Below are 17,129 nucleotides of genomic sequence, written 5' to 3' on the forward strand. Positions count from 1 at the left end.
AGTCACACCGGTCCCAAAACGGGCATGTCTTAAGGGGGCTCAGCAGGAGACTGATGTGGGTGGATGTCTCATGAGGTCACAGCTGTGCACACGCGATGGCATCTTTGGTTGAAAAACTCCATGAGACGGAGCCAGAAATGTGGGCCAGAACCTACAGTGAGAACGCTAAAGGCAACAAGCATCGAGGGAGAACCAGATTAATAATAAACAGAGGAATTTACAACTTACTCTCAAAAGATTTTATATCAATACACTGCAGGGAACTGTGGTTTAAACAGGCTCACGATCAGTCCACATTAACAGTAGAAATGTTTTTCCTCAGGAGTCAGAGCAGGGACCCTGATGAGGCTTTAGATCTCTGTGATGTTGGACTTTGCTGCTTCAAAGATCCTTGATTTGGGTCCTCAGCAGAACCAGTTGAAATCATTGTAATTGTCCTTGGCAGCTTTTGTAGAAATAATCACTGTGATTACTGGTCACACTCATTATCAATGTCAGAACAGTACATTAAATCAGCACTGAAAATATCAGTGGGACGTGGGACAGATTTTTTTTATTATTAAAGGATGGGGCATAATGTCTTTGATCTGGTGGTGGGGCACACATATGTAGACACACATATGCACATTCCCCCCTCCCAGGCAGACGCTAAGTGCACTGGTCTCCTACAGGGCGGTGGCTGCGCACGCATGTCCAGAAGCGGGACGGTCTGCGGAGAGACGGGCTCCTGCCATGGGGACGCATCGGATGCCAAGCTGCAGGCAAAGAAGGGAAGGTGGGCGGAGGGGTCACACAAGCAAAAACCTACCAACCTGCGTGCCCAGAAAATTAACTTTAAATGACCGCCGTGATTTAGTCCACAGTGTTTAATGCACAGCGGCACTTTCAGGATGTCGCCACGCACAGACGCACACGCGATCTACGACGCACTCCTGAGGACAAAAGCTGCACACATGCGCTCATTGTGTCACTTCTCTCCACCACTGATATGGCTATATTTAAATAGTTTTATAAAGGATGGGGGGGGGGGGGGGGGGGCAGTAAATGACACCTGACCCAGCAAACACGCACGCCACCAGCTGCCCCCCCCCCCCCCCAGCATTATCAAGAGACAATCAGATGGATGAAAGGAGCAATCACCCACAGCACCATCCTTTTATCTCACAAAGGGGGGGTCGAAGTTGTCCCCGACAGAGGAAACTTGTGCACCCGCATTCTGCGTTACGCTGCGCCGCGCATTTCAACTTCCACGCATTCCAGCACACTCTGCTCCACCAGCACACGGCCGCAAACGCGAGCAGCTGCGTGCGCAAAGGGAACAGCCACTCTTGCCCGCGTCAAACTTAGTGATGACAAACCCACCTTTCACACTTCACACGGCCAACACCACCGACCACCACAACCCCCACCGCGCACGCACACCACGCCCGTCTGTACAGCAGCAGCAGCAGCAGCATCCCAGTCTCACCTTTAAAAACGCCGGGACACAGGCTGCAGAGGAGGAAGATCAGGTGCTGCTGGACAATCATCTTCTCCTTCACAATGTTACGCCAACACTCCACTCAGGCTCGACTCTGTTTTTTTCGACTCTGTTTTTTTTCTCTCTCTCTCTCTCTCTGCTCTTCTGTCTCACAGGATGGACCTGTCCGGCTAAACGGCGCAGTTTGTGGCTGACCGGAGTTGCATTGATAAACTCTGGCTGCTGTCTAAGGAGTCCCAGTGTTTCTGTGCGCAGTGAAGGGGACTGTGATCACTGTGGTGAGGCAGGACGGCGGGGATGCTCGTCGGCAAAGTGCAGCCACTGCTTCCCTTTATTGCCTTTCACTTTGACTCGCTGCAGAGAGCAAGAGTCCCGCCCACGCTTTTTGACTAATGAAGACGCTTCACCAATGGCAAACAACGAACAACACTTCTGATCTATGGTAAACATTTACACGGTATGCACTCCTACTTTTACACATCCATTCCAGAAATAAAAACCAGCATTAATCTGGTTTATGATCAGGACAGTCAGAAAAATGCAAAAGCAGTCATCATTTGGATTTCTCTCACAGAACACAATAGAATAGAACCGAATAGAGAACAGAACAGAACAGAACAGAGTAGAGTAGAACAGAACCAAATAGAGAACAGAACAGCGTAGAATAGAATAGAATAGAACCTAACTGAACCGATTAGAGAACAGAATTGAATGGAATAGAATAGAATAGAACTTAACTGAACCGAATAGAGAACAGAATAGAATGAAATAGAATAGAATAGAACCTAACTGAACCAAATAGAGAACCGAATGGAATGGAATAGAATAGAATAAAATAAAACTGAATTCATTTATCCTGATGGACATTCATTGGTTTCAGAAGGTATAGAACAGAAAAACACACAGCAGCCCAACTTTTTAAGGCTCTCCTTACTTAGCATGTGTGTAGATGGGTTACAAGCTGAGGGTGAGGTCATTGGTGGCAAAAAAAATGTCTCACAAGTGGCCAAGATAGGTTCCGGCAGCCCCAAGACCCTGAAGGGGTCAAAACGGGTTTAGAAGATGAATGAAAACTGCGTGCCATGTGTAGAAAAAAGTAGAAAAAAAGAAGAAAACCGAAGTACAATACAATAGAAAACAATCATGACATGTGATGAAAGAAAATTATGATTATTATGATTTTAAGTTCCAGTGAGCAAAAACATGTAATAGAAACATTGAATTATAAACTACCTATTTTTTGATGAATTTGGCCAGTGGAGGAGCTAAAACATTTTAAATGGGAGGGGCAGGAAGGGGGGTAGGGGACTTTGCAAGGGTGGAAAATGAAAACATGTTATTTTAAATTAATTGTTATTTTTGCTATAATGACACCAATATTGGCACAGAAATTGGGGGGGATTGGAGGGGCAAAGCTTATTGTTGGGGGGCACTACCTACCCTTGCCCCTCGTAGCTCTGCCCCTGGTTTCGGTACATCCAAGGTTCAGAATTGTTTCCTTGCTTAGGTCTTGCATGTTTGAATCCTTCTACCAAATAAAAATGAAGAATTCTGTTGTAATTTAAAACCACAGTGTAGCATTTCTTTTTCCAAATAAGCAAACTGAAAAGAACACAATTCTGAATAGCTTTAACTAAAAAAAAAAAAAAATGTGTACTAATGCATTTTCTGTGGAATTGCAAAGCAAACAAAGCATACAAACATGCAAAATGGGAAAGTTCTTCCATTTTCTGCTAAAAATAAAGGAAATGAAAGGACTTAGCTGTGGAAATAAAGTGTTAGAACAAGTGCCAAAGAGAAATAAAAAGAATGTGATTAGTTGTGCTTAAATTATAGGGTGAAATAAAGAAGTTGTGTCTTTAGGGGACTTCTAAATGCAGAGAAACATCTTCACTCTGAAGGGTTTGGTGCAGTTGGCTTCATCAACATGCTGGAGAAACAAGCCAACGTACAAAACAGAGCGTACTCCTGAGTTTAGATACTTTGATGAAATCCCAGATGTGGCTCTATGGAGGAACACAAGTAAACTTACTTATGCTTTGCAATAAAATTAGAAATAGGATGGAGGAAAACGGAACCACACATAAGACTCTGAGAGACAGCTAGATGTCGACAAAGTCATTTTGGAAGCTCAATTTAAACAAAACAAAAAAAGACTGCTCCAGTATGAAATCTAAAACAAACCAAACGAAGAAAAAAAACTAGGAGAAAAATGATGAGGAACGAATAGTAAAATTAGAACACAAAATTATATCAAACTGAACAAGTTAAAAGAAACAAAACTGAAGATGAAAGACATGGGGTAAATGTCACGCTTAACACATTGTAGGAAATTGCTAAACAAAACTAAACTAAACGTTAACCTAAATATTTTATAAAATTTGAAATAACAACCCTCTATTTTTTTTTCAAAAAGGATCACAATCGTCTAACCCTACCAGCAATTGTCTTCACGTTTGTTTTGCGGGCCTAGTTTTCTTTCTTTTTTACATCCTGAATGTTTAAAATGTAAGTCATGTTATGTGTTTTAGAACAGAATATAGAAAACATTGATGCAACAAGTCATAGGTAGTTTGAACAGCAAAGTGGGTCTTTAAGTGTAGAAAAAAAATAAATTACTAAAATGGCCAGATTTTATTTGGTTTAAATAACCAAGATAAAATAAATACTTTATTCATCCCTTTAAGGAAAATGTAAGTGTTCCATGGTTCTCATGAAACACTTACAATGGTGGAGCCATTGTCTCATCTAATAAAGATCAAAGCTATTATACACAATAAAAAATACACTAAAGACTTCTAAAACTCTTCTAGATTTGTAAAAACTTCAGCCTCCGGAGCTTTTCTTTGGAAATTTAATCAGAAATCCTGTTGACAGCTTTTGAAGGGTATTGTTCTGATAGGACATTGTCCTTTCCCAACAAAGAACCATGTTAAACTAGACCTTATCCATTTTTTTTGTCCTATTTTTCCTTTTTCAAGGATATCCCTTTGGCTAATCATCGTATCTCATGGTTCTTATCTCTTGAGATAAACCAATATTAACCATATGGAATGTGCATATAACTAACAAAACTTGTCCCAATTGTCTTTGACTGCAATATGCTCACCTGGAATTTTTTCTGTTTGTAAGTCTTTTGGAATCTTATTGATGTGAAGACTTTCGTGATAAAGAATTTCCCTGAAAGTGTTTTTGGTCTGATCAGCAGTTTGCAGCTAAATTCAATATTAGCATAAACTTCTCTGAACAAAATGAAGCTGAACGTCCAGGATTCAGAAAATTGTTAGTTTGGATTTTTAAAAACCTTTGACTGTCTTAACTTTAACTGGAAGAGTGAAGAGAGGTCCCAGTTCTTTGCTTTTCACGTCGATTCACCTGACTGAGTTCAGGTAAACTGCTATTTTACGTTCACACTGGAGATGTGATGCATGGCCGCCACCTACATTTGGAAGAGGCTTGGTGCGAAATGTCAAAGCTACAGGCTTTTTCTTTCACAGCTCTATTCAGATATATGAAAGACTTGGTGTCATAATTCGAACCGGGCACAGAAAGCCTTCATTCAATACTCAATTTTTAAACGGTCGAAACTCCCTTCCTTGAATTATATGGGACGCCATCCATACGTCAACATCCAAGCTGAGTCCCTGATTTGTCAAAGTTTGACTTGTTTTAATTTTTAATGCGAGTTCAATGGCCAAACATTTTGTACGTAGAGCCCGATGGAAACATATTACCCTCCCACTTGACACTTAGGAGTAAGGATCGAAGTAGGAGTTAAACCATCAGATGGTTCTTGAGCCTAGCTATGATTCACCTTACTTCCCTCAGGGGATGGTCCATTCCAGAGGACAAACTCTGGTGTGACAGCCTATAGTACTGTGATTTTTCATTTTTGAGCTGCGCTCAGACAATGAAGGTTCCAGCGGTTGTAAATGAGCATCACACCAAAATTGTAGGTCTTCTTTCTGTTATCCTTTCATTACTACAATGTGCACATTTAGAATTGAAACAGTTTGACAATGTTGCTTAAGGAACGGTTATTGTTTATTCTCACAATCTTCCAAAAAATATATTAACAATGGCAAAAAATACGGACGAAACTAAAAAAAAATAACAAAAAGAAAAAGTGATACAAAGATCATTTTCCTGAATTGTTCTTACAATATTGGGGGAAAAAAATTACCCTGTTTACACTACAGTCTAGTTAATGAGAGAAATAGACTATCACGATGGTTTCTTAACCAATGGTAAAACCAAAAACCCAAACAAGGGGTTGTTTGGGGGTAAATCTAGTTTCTCTTAAAAAAAAACTGAAGACAATGCTGTAAGGACAGTTTATTCATGTATTTTTAACACAAGCATGAGATTGATTTCCCAATGAAACTTGTGTTAACCTGTGCATAAAGCCAAACTTTGTTTTGTTTTTCAGCATATCAAACTACAAAAACAATGTAGAGTTTACGTCTTTTGGCAACTCTAAAGACCTATACTAGACCCAGGAGCTGGCATACAAACCTGAAGTAAATACTAAACCGTATAAAATAACCATCACTGCAAACATCAACTCTTTACCTCGAAAACATTTGCAGCTTTGGCCTCCATGGTTTTTCAAATGCAGTGAACAGACAGCATGAAGCACAAAGAGAAAGAGCGGCTGATGTTTCTCATAAAGGCAGTTGCCTTTTTAACGGTTGTGATCTGGCATCTAGGTGCATGTCAGAAATGACTGCACAAGCAATGGGAGGTTAATGGGCTGCTGGACATCCCTCTTCCTTCAAAGGTTCCCAGGAGGAACAGAGAAATGAGTGTGACCATCCCTAAAGACAGAGGTGAGGTGGGGAGTGGATAGCAGCTCCAGCCAGGGATCATTTTCTAAGCCGATCGTAAGGATTTTACACATGGTTTAACATTCTGCTGGGTGAATTTGGTTCAATTTTGCACAGTGGCCTTCAATGCCACTCCCACTTCAAATCACACTGCTGACTTGGCCAAGCCACCTGTGAACAGGTTCGGTCCTAAAACACCTCTAGATTTATCTATATGGGATAAAATTGTAATTCAATAATTACAAACACTCATCTTAACACACTATCAGATGGATCACCAATTATTAAAATAGAATGGGAGGGATAAATTAATGGAGGCAGAGCTTTTTTGCATGTTGTGATCAATTATGCTTTTAATCAAAACGGGTCGAAGAGGAACTTCTTACTTAGATGGGCTCTTTTTCACTGAGGGATGCTGATGCTGCGATTCAGCCTTTTAACTTGGAACCATGTATGCACATCTCTAACCCCAGTGGAGCCATTGATGCCTTTCTGAACTGTAAACCTTGAAGGACTGAGTGCTCTTGTGTGACATACATTCTCTTTACAACTCACTTATAATTCGGAGCAGAACTATACAAAGCCAATTACCATGAGGATGAGGGTAAAGAATCAATCCCATGTGTCCTGAAGGTCAGATTCTCGTCATTTCATTAGATCTTTGTGAGTAGAATTCTACTCATGCACCTTTTTAACAGCGAGAATTTATTGACCATGTGGGTTCAGCAAAAAAAGCAGGGGGTGCTGACACAGATCTCTAATGCAGAGGAGCTCATTCCCCTTTGCATTTATCTCTGGGGCATTATATTGCAATCCATTCTGTACTTTGTATAATTTAAAATCCCCAGTTGTGTGCAATGCCAGATTTAACAAGGTCACCAGGCACACTCCTCTACTACCTGTTATGGCATATAAAAAATATCTGAGTTATTCTACTTCTGGCCTGCAAAGTGCAAAGAAAAGAATCCAAACAAAGCAAAGGCAGAGTCAAGGCTGAGGCAACTTTCATTATGCATTAACTCATCACTGATAGCTCTCACCCCTCCTTCCTGATCAAAACGCAGCAATTTCACTGCGCAGTCCATTCCAGGGTGGACATGAATGACAGAATCAACAAAATGCTTCACATGAACAATGAACCACTAAACACTGGATACGGATGTGGATTGATTATTAATGTACCCAAAGCAATTTACACTATAATACACAAAAGCTAGATAAACAATTGAAGTTTTTGTTTGGCTTCTTTTTTTAATGAAATGTCATAATCCAGTGAGTCAGGCACACATATGCTTTTCTCTCATCAGAAATCCGTTGGGAAATAACAGCTCCTCTCTCAAGCTTTGTAACATCTCAAATTGAAAACTGTGCTAAGTGTTAAATTCTCTGCTTTTTTTCATACCCTAGGAGCAATATTTGTAATGGATGGTGAGTGGAAATACAATTCTCTCTGTTTATTGCTTTATTCAAGTGACACTGCAAGTCAGCACTATATGAAAATGTCTTTATATATGTGGTTAAGTCAGAAGTGATCACCTAAATGCGTTGTGTGGAGATGTAAACAGTGTTGGGGTTGCTGTTTTTCCAATAAAATACTAAATGTGTTTGTCTAATTTCATCACCCATCTAATGTAATAAATGGGCTTGAAGTCATAAGTGAACCAAAATCAATGCGGTTATGTGCAGCTGTGACACAGTTGGATAAGGAGAGTCTAAGATATTAAATAACTTTCAAAGTAAACTACTAGTTTATAACAACCCTAGATAACGAGCCCATCGAGACGACTGTTGTTGTGATTTTGGGCTATACAAATAAAATTGAATTGAATTGAATAGAATAACAAGCTACAATGCAATCTTCATTTGGATATTTTATGAAACACTTATGTATTGGTTTAATTGCACTACAAAGAAATTTGTCAACAAATGGTATTTGTAGTTTTAAAACCACAAATACATGTCTCCATCAACATACGCAGCAAAAGGGCCCCTTAGGTGCACTTAGGCAAACCAGGTATCCCAGTTCAGTACTTCCTTGGTCTTCTCAGTCACACTTTCCAAGGGTTATTGTCATTTCCTATGTAGAACAATGGAGCCCCCAGTCGTAGGACTTTCTAGTACCCCACTGAAGACTCCCAGAAAGCCAAGTACTCTGTACTGGTGTTCGGCCTGCTAGCCAAGCTCTTCCCCAACTTGGTGATGCAAGGATACAACCTCTCAGTCATTGCAGTGAACCTCAATACATGGTGATTGAGCTTGGGTGCTATAAGCAAATCCACCCTAGCCTACCCCACCTCTCACTATGGGAAATTCCTGAGCAGAAAAAAGTCCAAATCAGAGTTAGGTTTCAGTGCCCAAAAGGGACGTGGAGACAAATCAGGGACTTGGATTTGGTAGTGACGATTTGGTATTTTCAAAATAGGGAAGTGCCAACCAGTTAAAAAGTGATCATGAAGGAGAATTTAATAATTATGGTTTGTGCCCGGCCGAAATAATATGACACCATGTCTTTCAGATATCGAGAAAGAGCTATAAAAGCCTGGAGAAAGATTTGCAGCACTTCTACATTTCGCACCAAGCCTCCTCTAACTAAAGGTAACCAACATGCTCTAGTAAACAGTAGAAAAAGAATAAGCCCCTCTCTGCACCTGCTACCTGCATGTCTGTTGTGAACAACACATGCTAAAAGCAGGTTCATGAAGGTGCGTTCTTGAATGCCCAACTCATGCCTGGTGTGTACGTGGCATCAGTGGTGACATTTTACATCCCGATAGAGTTCACTTAAATGAATTGAGGCACCCACTCTTGACTGCCTGCCAAATTAAAATGCAATGGTTCCTTGGTGTCCTTCCTGTTGGTTATGAGTCTACAGGAAGATGATAACAAGTAGTCTCTTTGGGCTACCACATAATTTTTCAAAGAAAAAAATGGGCGAACCATAAAGCTGCTTTGGTAATCAACAGCCATGTCAATATTTTGGTAACACTTTATAATACCTGCTCCAAAATAACACACCAAAATGAGATACTTCTCAGTTATTACCAATGAGTTATATCAGTAGGAAACACGCCCGCTGGGAAGCCTCGCCAACGGTGGCAGATTGCCATCTTGGTGACAGACAGACAGACAGACGGACGGACAAACGGACGGACGGACGGACAGACGGACGGACAGACAGACAGACAGAGAGAGAAGCTCAAACTCTAATGAAAATGCATAGGGGCAGAACTTCTTACAAAAAAAAATTTTTTTACAAAGAAGTTTTTAAATAATTTCTAAATATTTAGAAGTTTTAGACATGGCTCGTACCTGGGGTCGGGGCGGGGGGATGCCCGGAACTCCTGGGTGGTGGTGGGGTGCTCGTCTGGGGCTGTGGGCGTCCTTCTCCGGTGGGGCCCTGCGTTGGGCTCTTCCGGCGCGGCGGGGGGCTGCTTTCCTGGCTGGGCTGGGGCGGCGCTCTCTTTCCCTCTGCGCCTCCCTGCTCTCTGGCTCTGGGGGCCTCGCGGCGGTCCTGCTGGCCCTGGCCTGGGTGGCGGTCTTGGTCGCCCGGGGGGCGGTTGTTCCCTGCCTGTTCCCGTGTGGCGTTGGGGGAATTCCGGCTGGGGGTATGGGTGTGGGGGTGGCTGGGCGCTCCTCCTCCTTCTTTTCACATTCCACCATCCATTTTAGAAGAACATAAACACTCACCTGAGCACAGGTGTTAGCTCACCTTTGCACTAATAGTTTGCATGATTGAATGAATGAAAGATTTCACACTAGTTGGTTTAAAGGCATAGGTATGCGTTCGTGAACACTATCTGTTTTGTGTGCATGTTGACATGTGGACATTTTTGCGGCTAGCAGGTGTGTTGATAATATTTGAGTGTGTGTGAACAGGCCCCGCCCTTTTTGTACTACATTTGAACCGTACCGTAACGATAAACAACCAGTAAACCTGTCTGCTCTATGCTGCTTCATGGTCTTACCCCCCTTCCCCTCCTATTATCACCCTCCTACCCCCCCCTCTCTCTAACGTCCCTCTCTCTTCTTCCCCTCTTTCCTTTTCCGTCCGGTCCAACACCAAAGATTTTCAAACATGATTGAAATTAATAAAGTTTGGCCTCAATTACAAAAGGGGTTTATTCAGACATACCTTTGGTTTGTCTGAAGATGAATAACCCCTCTTGTTAAAATAAAATATGTCCAACACAAGAGGCCCTCAGCTCTCATCTGTTTGCCTAGCTGTTGGACAGGACAAGAAAAAAAAAAAAAAAAAAAAAAAGAAGTTTTAGACATTAAACTTTGACATATAATTTAAATTATTAAGAAAAGTCCAACAATAAGTCAATAATAATAAATAATAATTCAATAGTAAGTCAATAATAATAGTAAATAATAACAACAAATAAATAAGTCAATAACAATAAAAATAATAAATAAATAATAAATAGTAATTAAAGCTACAAGTAGCATTTAGCGGGCCCGAGCACGTGCGACCGCCTGGCATGAGCGACCGCCCCGTGAGCAACGCCCTGCTCGAGCCATTCTCGTCGTTCTTTCTTGTCCATTCTGGAGCTTCAAGCTAATGTCAATAGGAAAGCAGCCTGTGGGGGGTGTGGGGGGGGGGGGGGTACTGTAATCTGTTGCCTTAAGGGACAAAGACTTTTGCATATAGCATGAACGAGTGAGTGAATGAGCAACGCCCTGCTCGAGCCGTTTTGTGTCGTTCTTCCTTCTGCATTCTGGACCTGCAAGCCACATTTAACATGACAGCAGCCTGTCGGCGAAAGGTGGGGGTGGGGGTGGGGGGGCTGTAATCTGTTTCCTTTAAGGACTGATATTTTTGCATATATTGTGAAAAAAAAATTCAAACAAAGCTTTGTTTAGTCCTGCTCATTTTCTCATCCAGAAGGCCTTTTCAGATTAAAAAGTTGTCAATCAAGCAATGATGATAATCATTAACACTGTACCTAAAGATGTGAAAAATAGAAGTGATCTAATTTCCACTACAATGTCTAGACATGTGTCAGCTATGTTTGATAACTTGGCCGATCAGGTGGACCGGGATCTTGCAAAGCGCATGTTGTTTTGCATCCAGTTTGAAGAATCTCTAGACAGCAGCAGTGCAGCGCAGCTGTGTGTTTGTTTGTTTTTTTTGTTTTTCTTTACATCAAGAGAAGAACTCTTGACAGAACTGCCCTTACAAACAAATATAGGAGGAGTTGAAATGTATTACACGGTAAAGAAGTTTTTGTGCAGAAAAAGGTACCATTAGAAAAGCTGGTAGCAGTGACTGCAGACGGGGCTCCTGCTATGATCAATAGACAAACAGGTTTCATCACTCACTGTAAAGCTGACCCAGACTTTCCAAAATGTCTGCATTACTGCTGCTTCATTCACCAGTAGGCCTTAAGTGTAAAAGTGATTGGCTCTGGACACTAAGTTGGAGATATGAAGGAGGCATCTCATTCTGAAATCTCAGCCTCGTGATACAAACGGCTGATTTTTTATGAATTTTTAATTATCTGACTACAACGCAATTAACCACTTCCTGTTTGGCGGTGGCTTGCGCAGGCACCGTCAGGTGTATACCCATGAAACTCTAAACGATGAGAGAAAACCCTTCTGAGTATCTCCTGTTGTAATTTTATGAACATCGGACAAAGCACAGAGAAAAAACAGGGCATAATGTGCCCCATGCAATAACTAGGTGGCGCTATAGAGCTCGTCCAAAGTTGTCATATCCATGGGTTCAGAATGGAAGCTTCATCATGTCCATTGAATTTCAGTGAGATTGGACAAGGAATGTGCACGTGAGAGCAACATTTATGCATGGTGAGACGCCCAACTCTTTGAATTGGTGCATAGTGCAATTAAGAATAAGTTAAAAATTAAGTTAACAACAACAACACACTATATACAGTAGAGTAAGGTGAAGTAAAGTGGGAGCACAGATGGGCTGGGATGGTGGGGCCTGTAAGTGTCACCGACAGTCCTTTGGTGGGCGGGGGGGTCACTTGGGGGAGTTGGGGTACTGTTCAGCAGGCTGACTGCAGTGGGGAAAAAGCTGTTCTTGTGGCGCGAGGTCCTGGTCCTGATGGACCGGAGCCTCTTGCCAGAAGGGAGGGGCCGAAAGAGATTATGTCCTGGATAAGATGGGTCCGCTACAATCCTGGCTGCCCGCCTCCAGCTCCTGGAGAGACGGGAGGTGGCAGCCGATCACCTTCTCTGCTGAGTGGATGACGCGTTGCAGCTTGGCCTTGTCTCTGGCCGTGGCCGCAGCGAACCAGACTGTGATGGAGGACGTGAGGGTGGATTCGATGATGGCATCGTAGAAGTCTACCAGCATCTTTTCAGGGAGGTGAAACTTCTTCAGCTGCCTCAGGAAGTACATCCTCTGCTGGACCTTCTTAGTGATGGAGCTGATGTTCTGCTCCCACTTGAGGTCCTGGCTGATGATGGTTCCCAGGAAGCAGAAGGACTCCACAGAGGTCACCGGGGAGTCACAGAGGATGACAGGGGGGAGGGGGGCTGGGGCCTTCCTGAAGTCCACTGTCATCTCCACTGTCTTCAGAGCATTAAGCTCCAGGTTGTTAGCGCTGCACTATGACACCAGCCTGGCTATTTCACTCCTGTAGGCCGACTCATCTCCGTCAGAGATGAGGCCGATGAGTGTGGTGTCGTCAGCAAACTTCAGGAGTTTGACAGACAGGTGACCAGCTGTGCAGCTGTTTGTGTACAGGGAGAGTAACAGGGGTGAAAGGACACAGCCCTGGGGGGATCCGGTGCTTGTGGTCCGAGTATCTGAGACGAGCTTCCCCAGCCTCACATACTGCTGTCTGTCCGTCAGGAAGTCTGTGATCCACCTGCAGGTGGAGTCAGGCACATTCATCTTGGAGAGTTTTTAATACTAAAGATGTATGAAAGACATACCGAAAAAATATGTCTTTCAGTGTTTAACTGGCTGTCTTTGGATTATGCATGCCTGAGTAATGACCATTCTTACTCCTCATCTCTCTGTTCACTGCTTGCTAATTTACATAGCAGGGGTCCCAGCAGGAGGGGGCGGGGTTGTAACACGACTCCTTCAGCAGAGCCAGGCTGAGAGAGGCTTTGACATGTAAGATGTTAGATGTTAGAATGCCAGATGTTAGAATGACCAGTTCATTTTATATCTATGAAAATATTCAGGGAGCTATGGGACATGTTCAGCTTTAGGTCTGTGAAAATTGGTGTCGATTGTTGAAACATAAGTTACCATAAAAAAATGTTTGTTTGGAGTCTAGACAGATTTAACACAGGTTTTTGGATGAAAAGGATTTTTTATAAATCATCTGTTACACTTTTAAGTCTGAAAAAAATATGGAAGGCAGCAAACACAGATCCCTACCGTTTTTAATTTTTTTGTGCTGATATTTGAAAGATAAGTTATGCAAAAAAATAGGTGTTTGCAGTTTTGCCTAAAAAGACGTTTTCAGACCTTTTTGGATGTAATGCTCTCTAAGATGTCACCTGTAACTTCAATCATTCTGAATTTTTTTAGGAAGCAGTAGCACATAAATGCCTATGAAAGTTGAATTCTTGGTGCTGATAACCTAAACAGAATTTATGCTAAAAATCTTTGTTCAGTCCAAAATTGCATAGGAAAAACACCGGTATGAAGTTTCTCGTAGACCCTATAGTGCTATCTATCAAAGTTGGAGATTTGTAAGAGGCATCTAACTCTGAAATCTCAGCTTCCTGAGACAAACGGCTGATTTGCTATGAAGCTTTGTTTTATGAGTAAGTGCAATTGACCACTTCCTGTTTGGGGGGGCCTTATGAAGGCACCGTCAGATGTACACCCATGAAATTTTAGATGATGAGAGAGGACCTTTCTGAGTATCTCCAGTTTTAATTTCATGCACGTCGGACGAAGCGCAGAGAAAAGATAGGGAAGAATGCGACAAAAACTGTTTTTTTCAATAACTAGGTGGCGCTATGGAGCTCGTCCAGAATTGTCATATTCATGGGTTCAGAAAGGAAACCTCATCATATCCATTGAATTTCAGTGAGATTGGACAACGAATGTGCACGTGAGAGCAACTTTTGTGTGCATGGCGAGACGCCCAACTTCGCCGCTCTGTCACGACCACACCCCCGCATTGAAAGTTATGGCTTTTTATCAGAGTAAACTTCAATGGCTTTTCAACAGGTGGACATCATTTTGAGGTGTGTCGGCTCATCCTAATTGGAGCAGTGATGCTCCAAGTAAAACATGTCATTTCCTTTTGCCAGCAGGTGGCGCTACACCTGTTCTGGATTTTTCCACTTCTGATGTGGTCAGATTCAGACTACAATCATGCATATCAATTTTGGATCAGATTGGATTATGCATGGCTGAGTAATGGCCATTTTCCTTTTCATGCCGTGTTTTCGAAACGACCTCCAAGTTCGACGCGCCGCCACGGTCACAAACAACCGTAAAAACTTAAAAGCTTCGCAATTTAACATCGGACATGTGTCTAGTTTACAAAACCAAAGTTTGGAGTCATTACTCCAAAATCTCTAGGAGGAGTTCGTTCTAGAGCGAGGCCTGCAAATGTCCAAAATGAAGCAAAAATGACATATTGACCTCAATATATCAGACTTCCTGTGCGAGTGACAGGTGGGTCCTTTCAGACTTTTTTGTAGGTCTCCATCTGAAGAACATGCCCTGTAAAAATCAAGCTTATACGTTGAAGCCTATGCGGGGCGTCGGGACAAAAGTCACTGTAGGTGGCGCTATCGAGCCGTTTTTGTGCGCCCATGCCAATCTCCTATAAAATACGAAATTTTTCGCGACTCTTGATGTGTGTGCCAAATTTGGTGAGTTTTGGGGTATGTTAAAGGCCTCAAAAAGGCGACTCTTCCGGTAGAATAATAATAATAATAATAATTAAAGCTACAAGTAGCATTTAGCGGGCCCGAGCACGTGCGACCGCATGGCACGAGCGACCGCCCCGTGAGCAACGCCCTGCTCGAGCCATTCTCGTCGTTTTTTCTTGTCCATTCTGGAGCTCCAAGCTATTGTTAATACGACAGCAGCCTGGGGGGGGGGGGGGGGGGGGCTGTAATCTGTTGCCTTAAGGGACAAAGACTTTTGCATATAGCATGAAAAAAATTCAAGCAATGATGATAATTGCTATCACTGTCCCTAAGGATGAGAACAATAGAACTCATTCAATTTCCACTACAATGTCTAGATGAGTGTCAGCTATGTCTGATAACTTGGCCAATTAGTTGGACCGGGATCTTGCAAAGTGCAGGTGGTTAACGTCCAGTGTGATGAGTCTGTGGACGGCAACAGTACAGCATAGCTTTTGGTTTCCACAAGAGAAGAACTCCTGACACATCTGCCCTAACAGACAACTACAAGAGGAGTTGAAATGTATAACACGGTGAAGGAGTTTTTGTGCAGAAAAAGGTACAATTAGAAAAGCTGGTAGCAGTGACTGCAGATGGGACTCCTGCTATGATCAATAGACAAACAGGTTTCATCACTCACTGTAAAGCTGACCCAGACTTTCCAAAATGTCTGCATTACTGCTGCGTCATTCACCAGCAGGCCTTATGTGCAGAAGTGATTGGCTCTGGACATATAATGACTCTTATTCTGAAAATCGTAAACAACCTCAGCTGCAAAGCAAAACAGCACAGGATTTTTAAGGTGCTATTGGAGGAGATGTCTGTTGAATATGGTGAATATGAACATTGTGAATCTGAACTTGCATTCTTGACTGACATTACTGGAAAACTAAACCACTTGATCTGCGAGCCTCAAGACAATGGCAAAACTATTTTTTTTTGACCAGCCTGCCTGAGCCAGTGTTTTTCTTGTGGGGATCTTTTCTGCCAGGGCTTGTCAGCTTGGTCAGTGGATGTTGCTGCAGTTGTCTCCCTTGCTGAGACAGCTGGAGTTAAACACAGCAGCTCACGGCTCTGAAGTGGACCCCGTTGCTGTCCCAGTCTGGATGGGCACTGTGGCGATGTTCCAATGGCCAGGCTGGCTCCTGGTATAAAGAGATTCCCAAATACCATTTCCTAACCGCAGAGCCAAGGATGTGTTTACATGTTTAGGTCAAAAATGTGATGGACAGCTTCATGTTGTCTAAACATGCCACCCTGTTATTAATCCAGTTGATATGGTTCTCCATCTGTGTCTAGGTGATAGAAAAGCATTTTTTTATATTTAGAGCTCTAAGCAAACAAACAGTTGTCTATATAAAAGAGCTTTTACAATTGTGCACTTTTAGCAGGTCTCTGAGTTCATGTGACCAATGTATGGTGGATTTTCACAGACCTTGTTTAAAACTGAAGGTGAGAGAGACTTAGAGAAATGGCTTCATTGTTCTGGAGTTCTTTGTTTCATCCACAGAAGAGTAGAATTGGTGATTGATTTTGAAAAGCTGCTGAAAAAAGTATCTTTTCAAATTGCAATTTCTAACTTGGGTTTTACATTTTGTGTTCCATTTTTTGTGCTTTATTTGGGAAGCATTTGTTATTTGTTTGGTGTTTTTAAGGTTCTGCAAATATACACATCATTTTTTAGAGACATTTGTTATCAGTTGTGTTTGTTGATTTGTAGTTTAATTTCATTGGATGTATAGATGTCGTGTGGGGGGGAGGCTCGACAGCAGGTAGGACCCAGGCGCAGAGACGGGAGGCAAACGGGTTCAGGGCAAGTGGGTTTATTTAACTAACAAAAAGCGCTGCAGAGCAGGATGACAAAACTAAAAACAAAAACTTACTGTGGCATGGCAAGGGACATGGACGCCAGACAAGAAGACGTGATCAACATGAGCAGAAGTTAATGGACCAGCACA

General features: G+C 42.4%; 1 protein-coding gene across 3 annotated transcripts in view; it reads right to left on the reverse strand.

Moving 5' to 3' along the window:
- cadm2b (cell adhesion molecule 2b) overlaps positions 1 to 1,833 on the reverse strand; it is a 201,747-nt gene extending 199,914 nt beyond the window's left edge. Inside the window, exon 1 of one of the 3 annotated variants that reach the window (XM_078956606.1) lies at positions 1,469 to 1,833. In XM_078956606.1, coding sequence (XP_078812732.1) covers positions 1,469 to 1,529 — 61 coding nt within the window. In that variant the 5' untranslated portion in view covers positions 1,530 to 1,833. The remainder of the gene's footprint in view (positions 1 to 1,468) is intronic. The other 2 variants (XM_078956605.1, XM_078956607.1) reach the window with 2 other exon arrangements.
- Between the last annotated feature and the right edge of the window lie 15,296 nt (positions 1,834 to 17,129).

This window comes from Oryzias latipes, chromosome 13, assembly GCF_053564925.1.
Source record: "Oryzias latipes strain Hd-rR chromosome 13, Olatipes_Hd-rR_3.1".
NCBI classification, from domain to species: Eukaryota; Metazoa; Chordata; class Actinopteri; order Beloniformes; family Adrianichthyidae; genus Oryzias; species Oryzias latipes.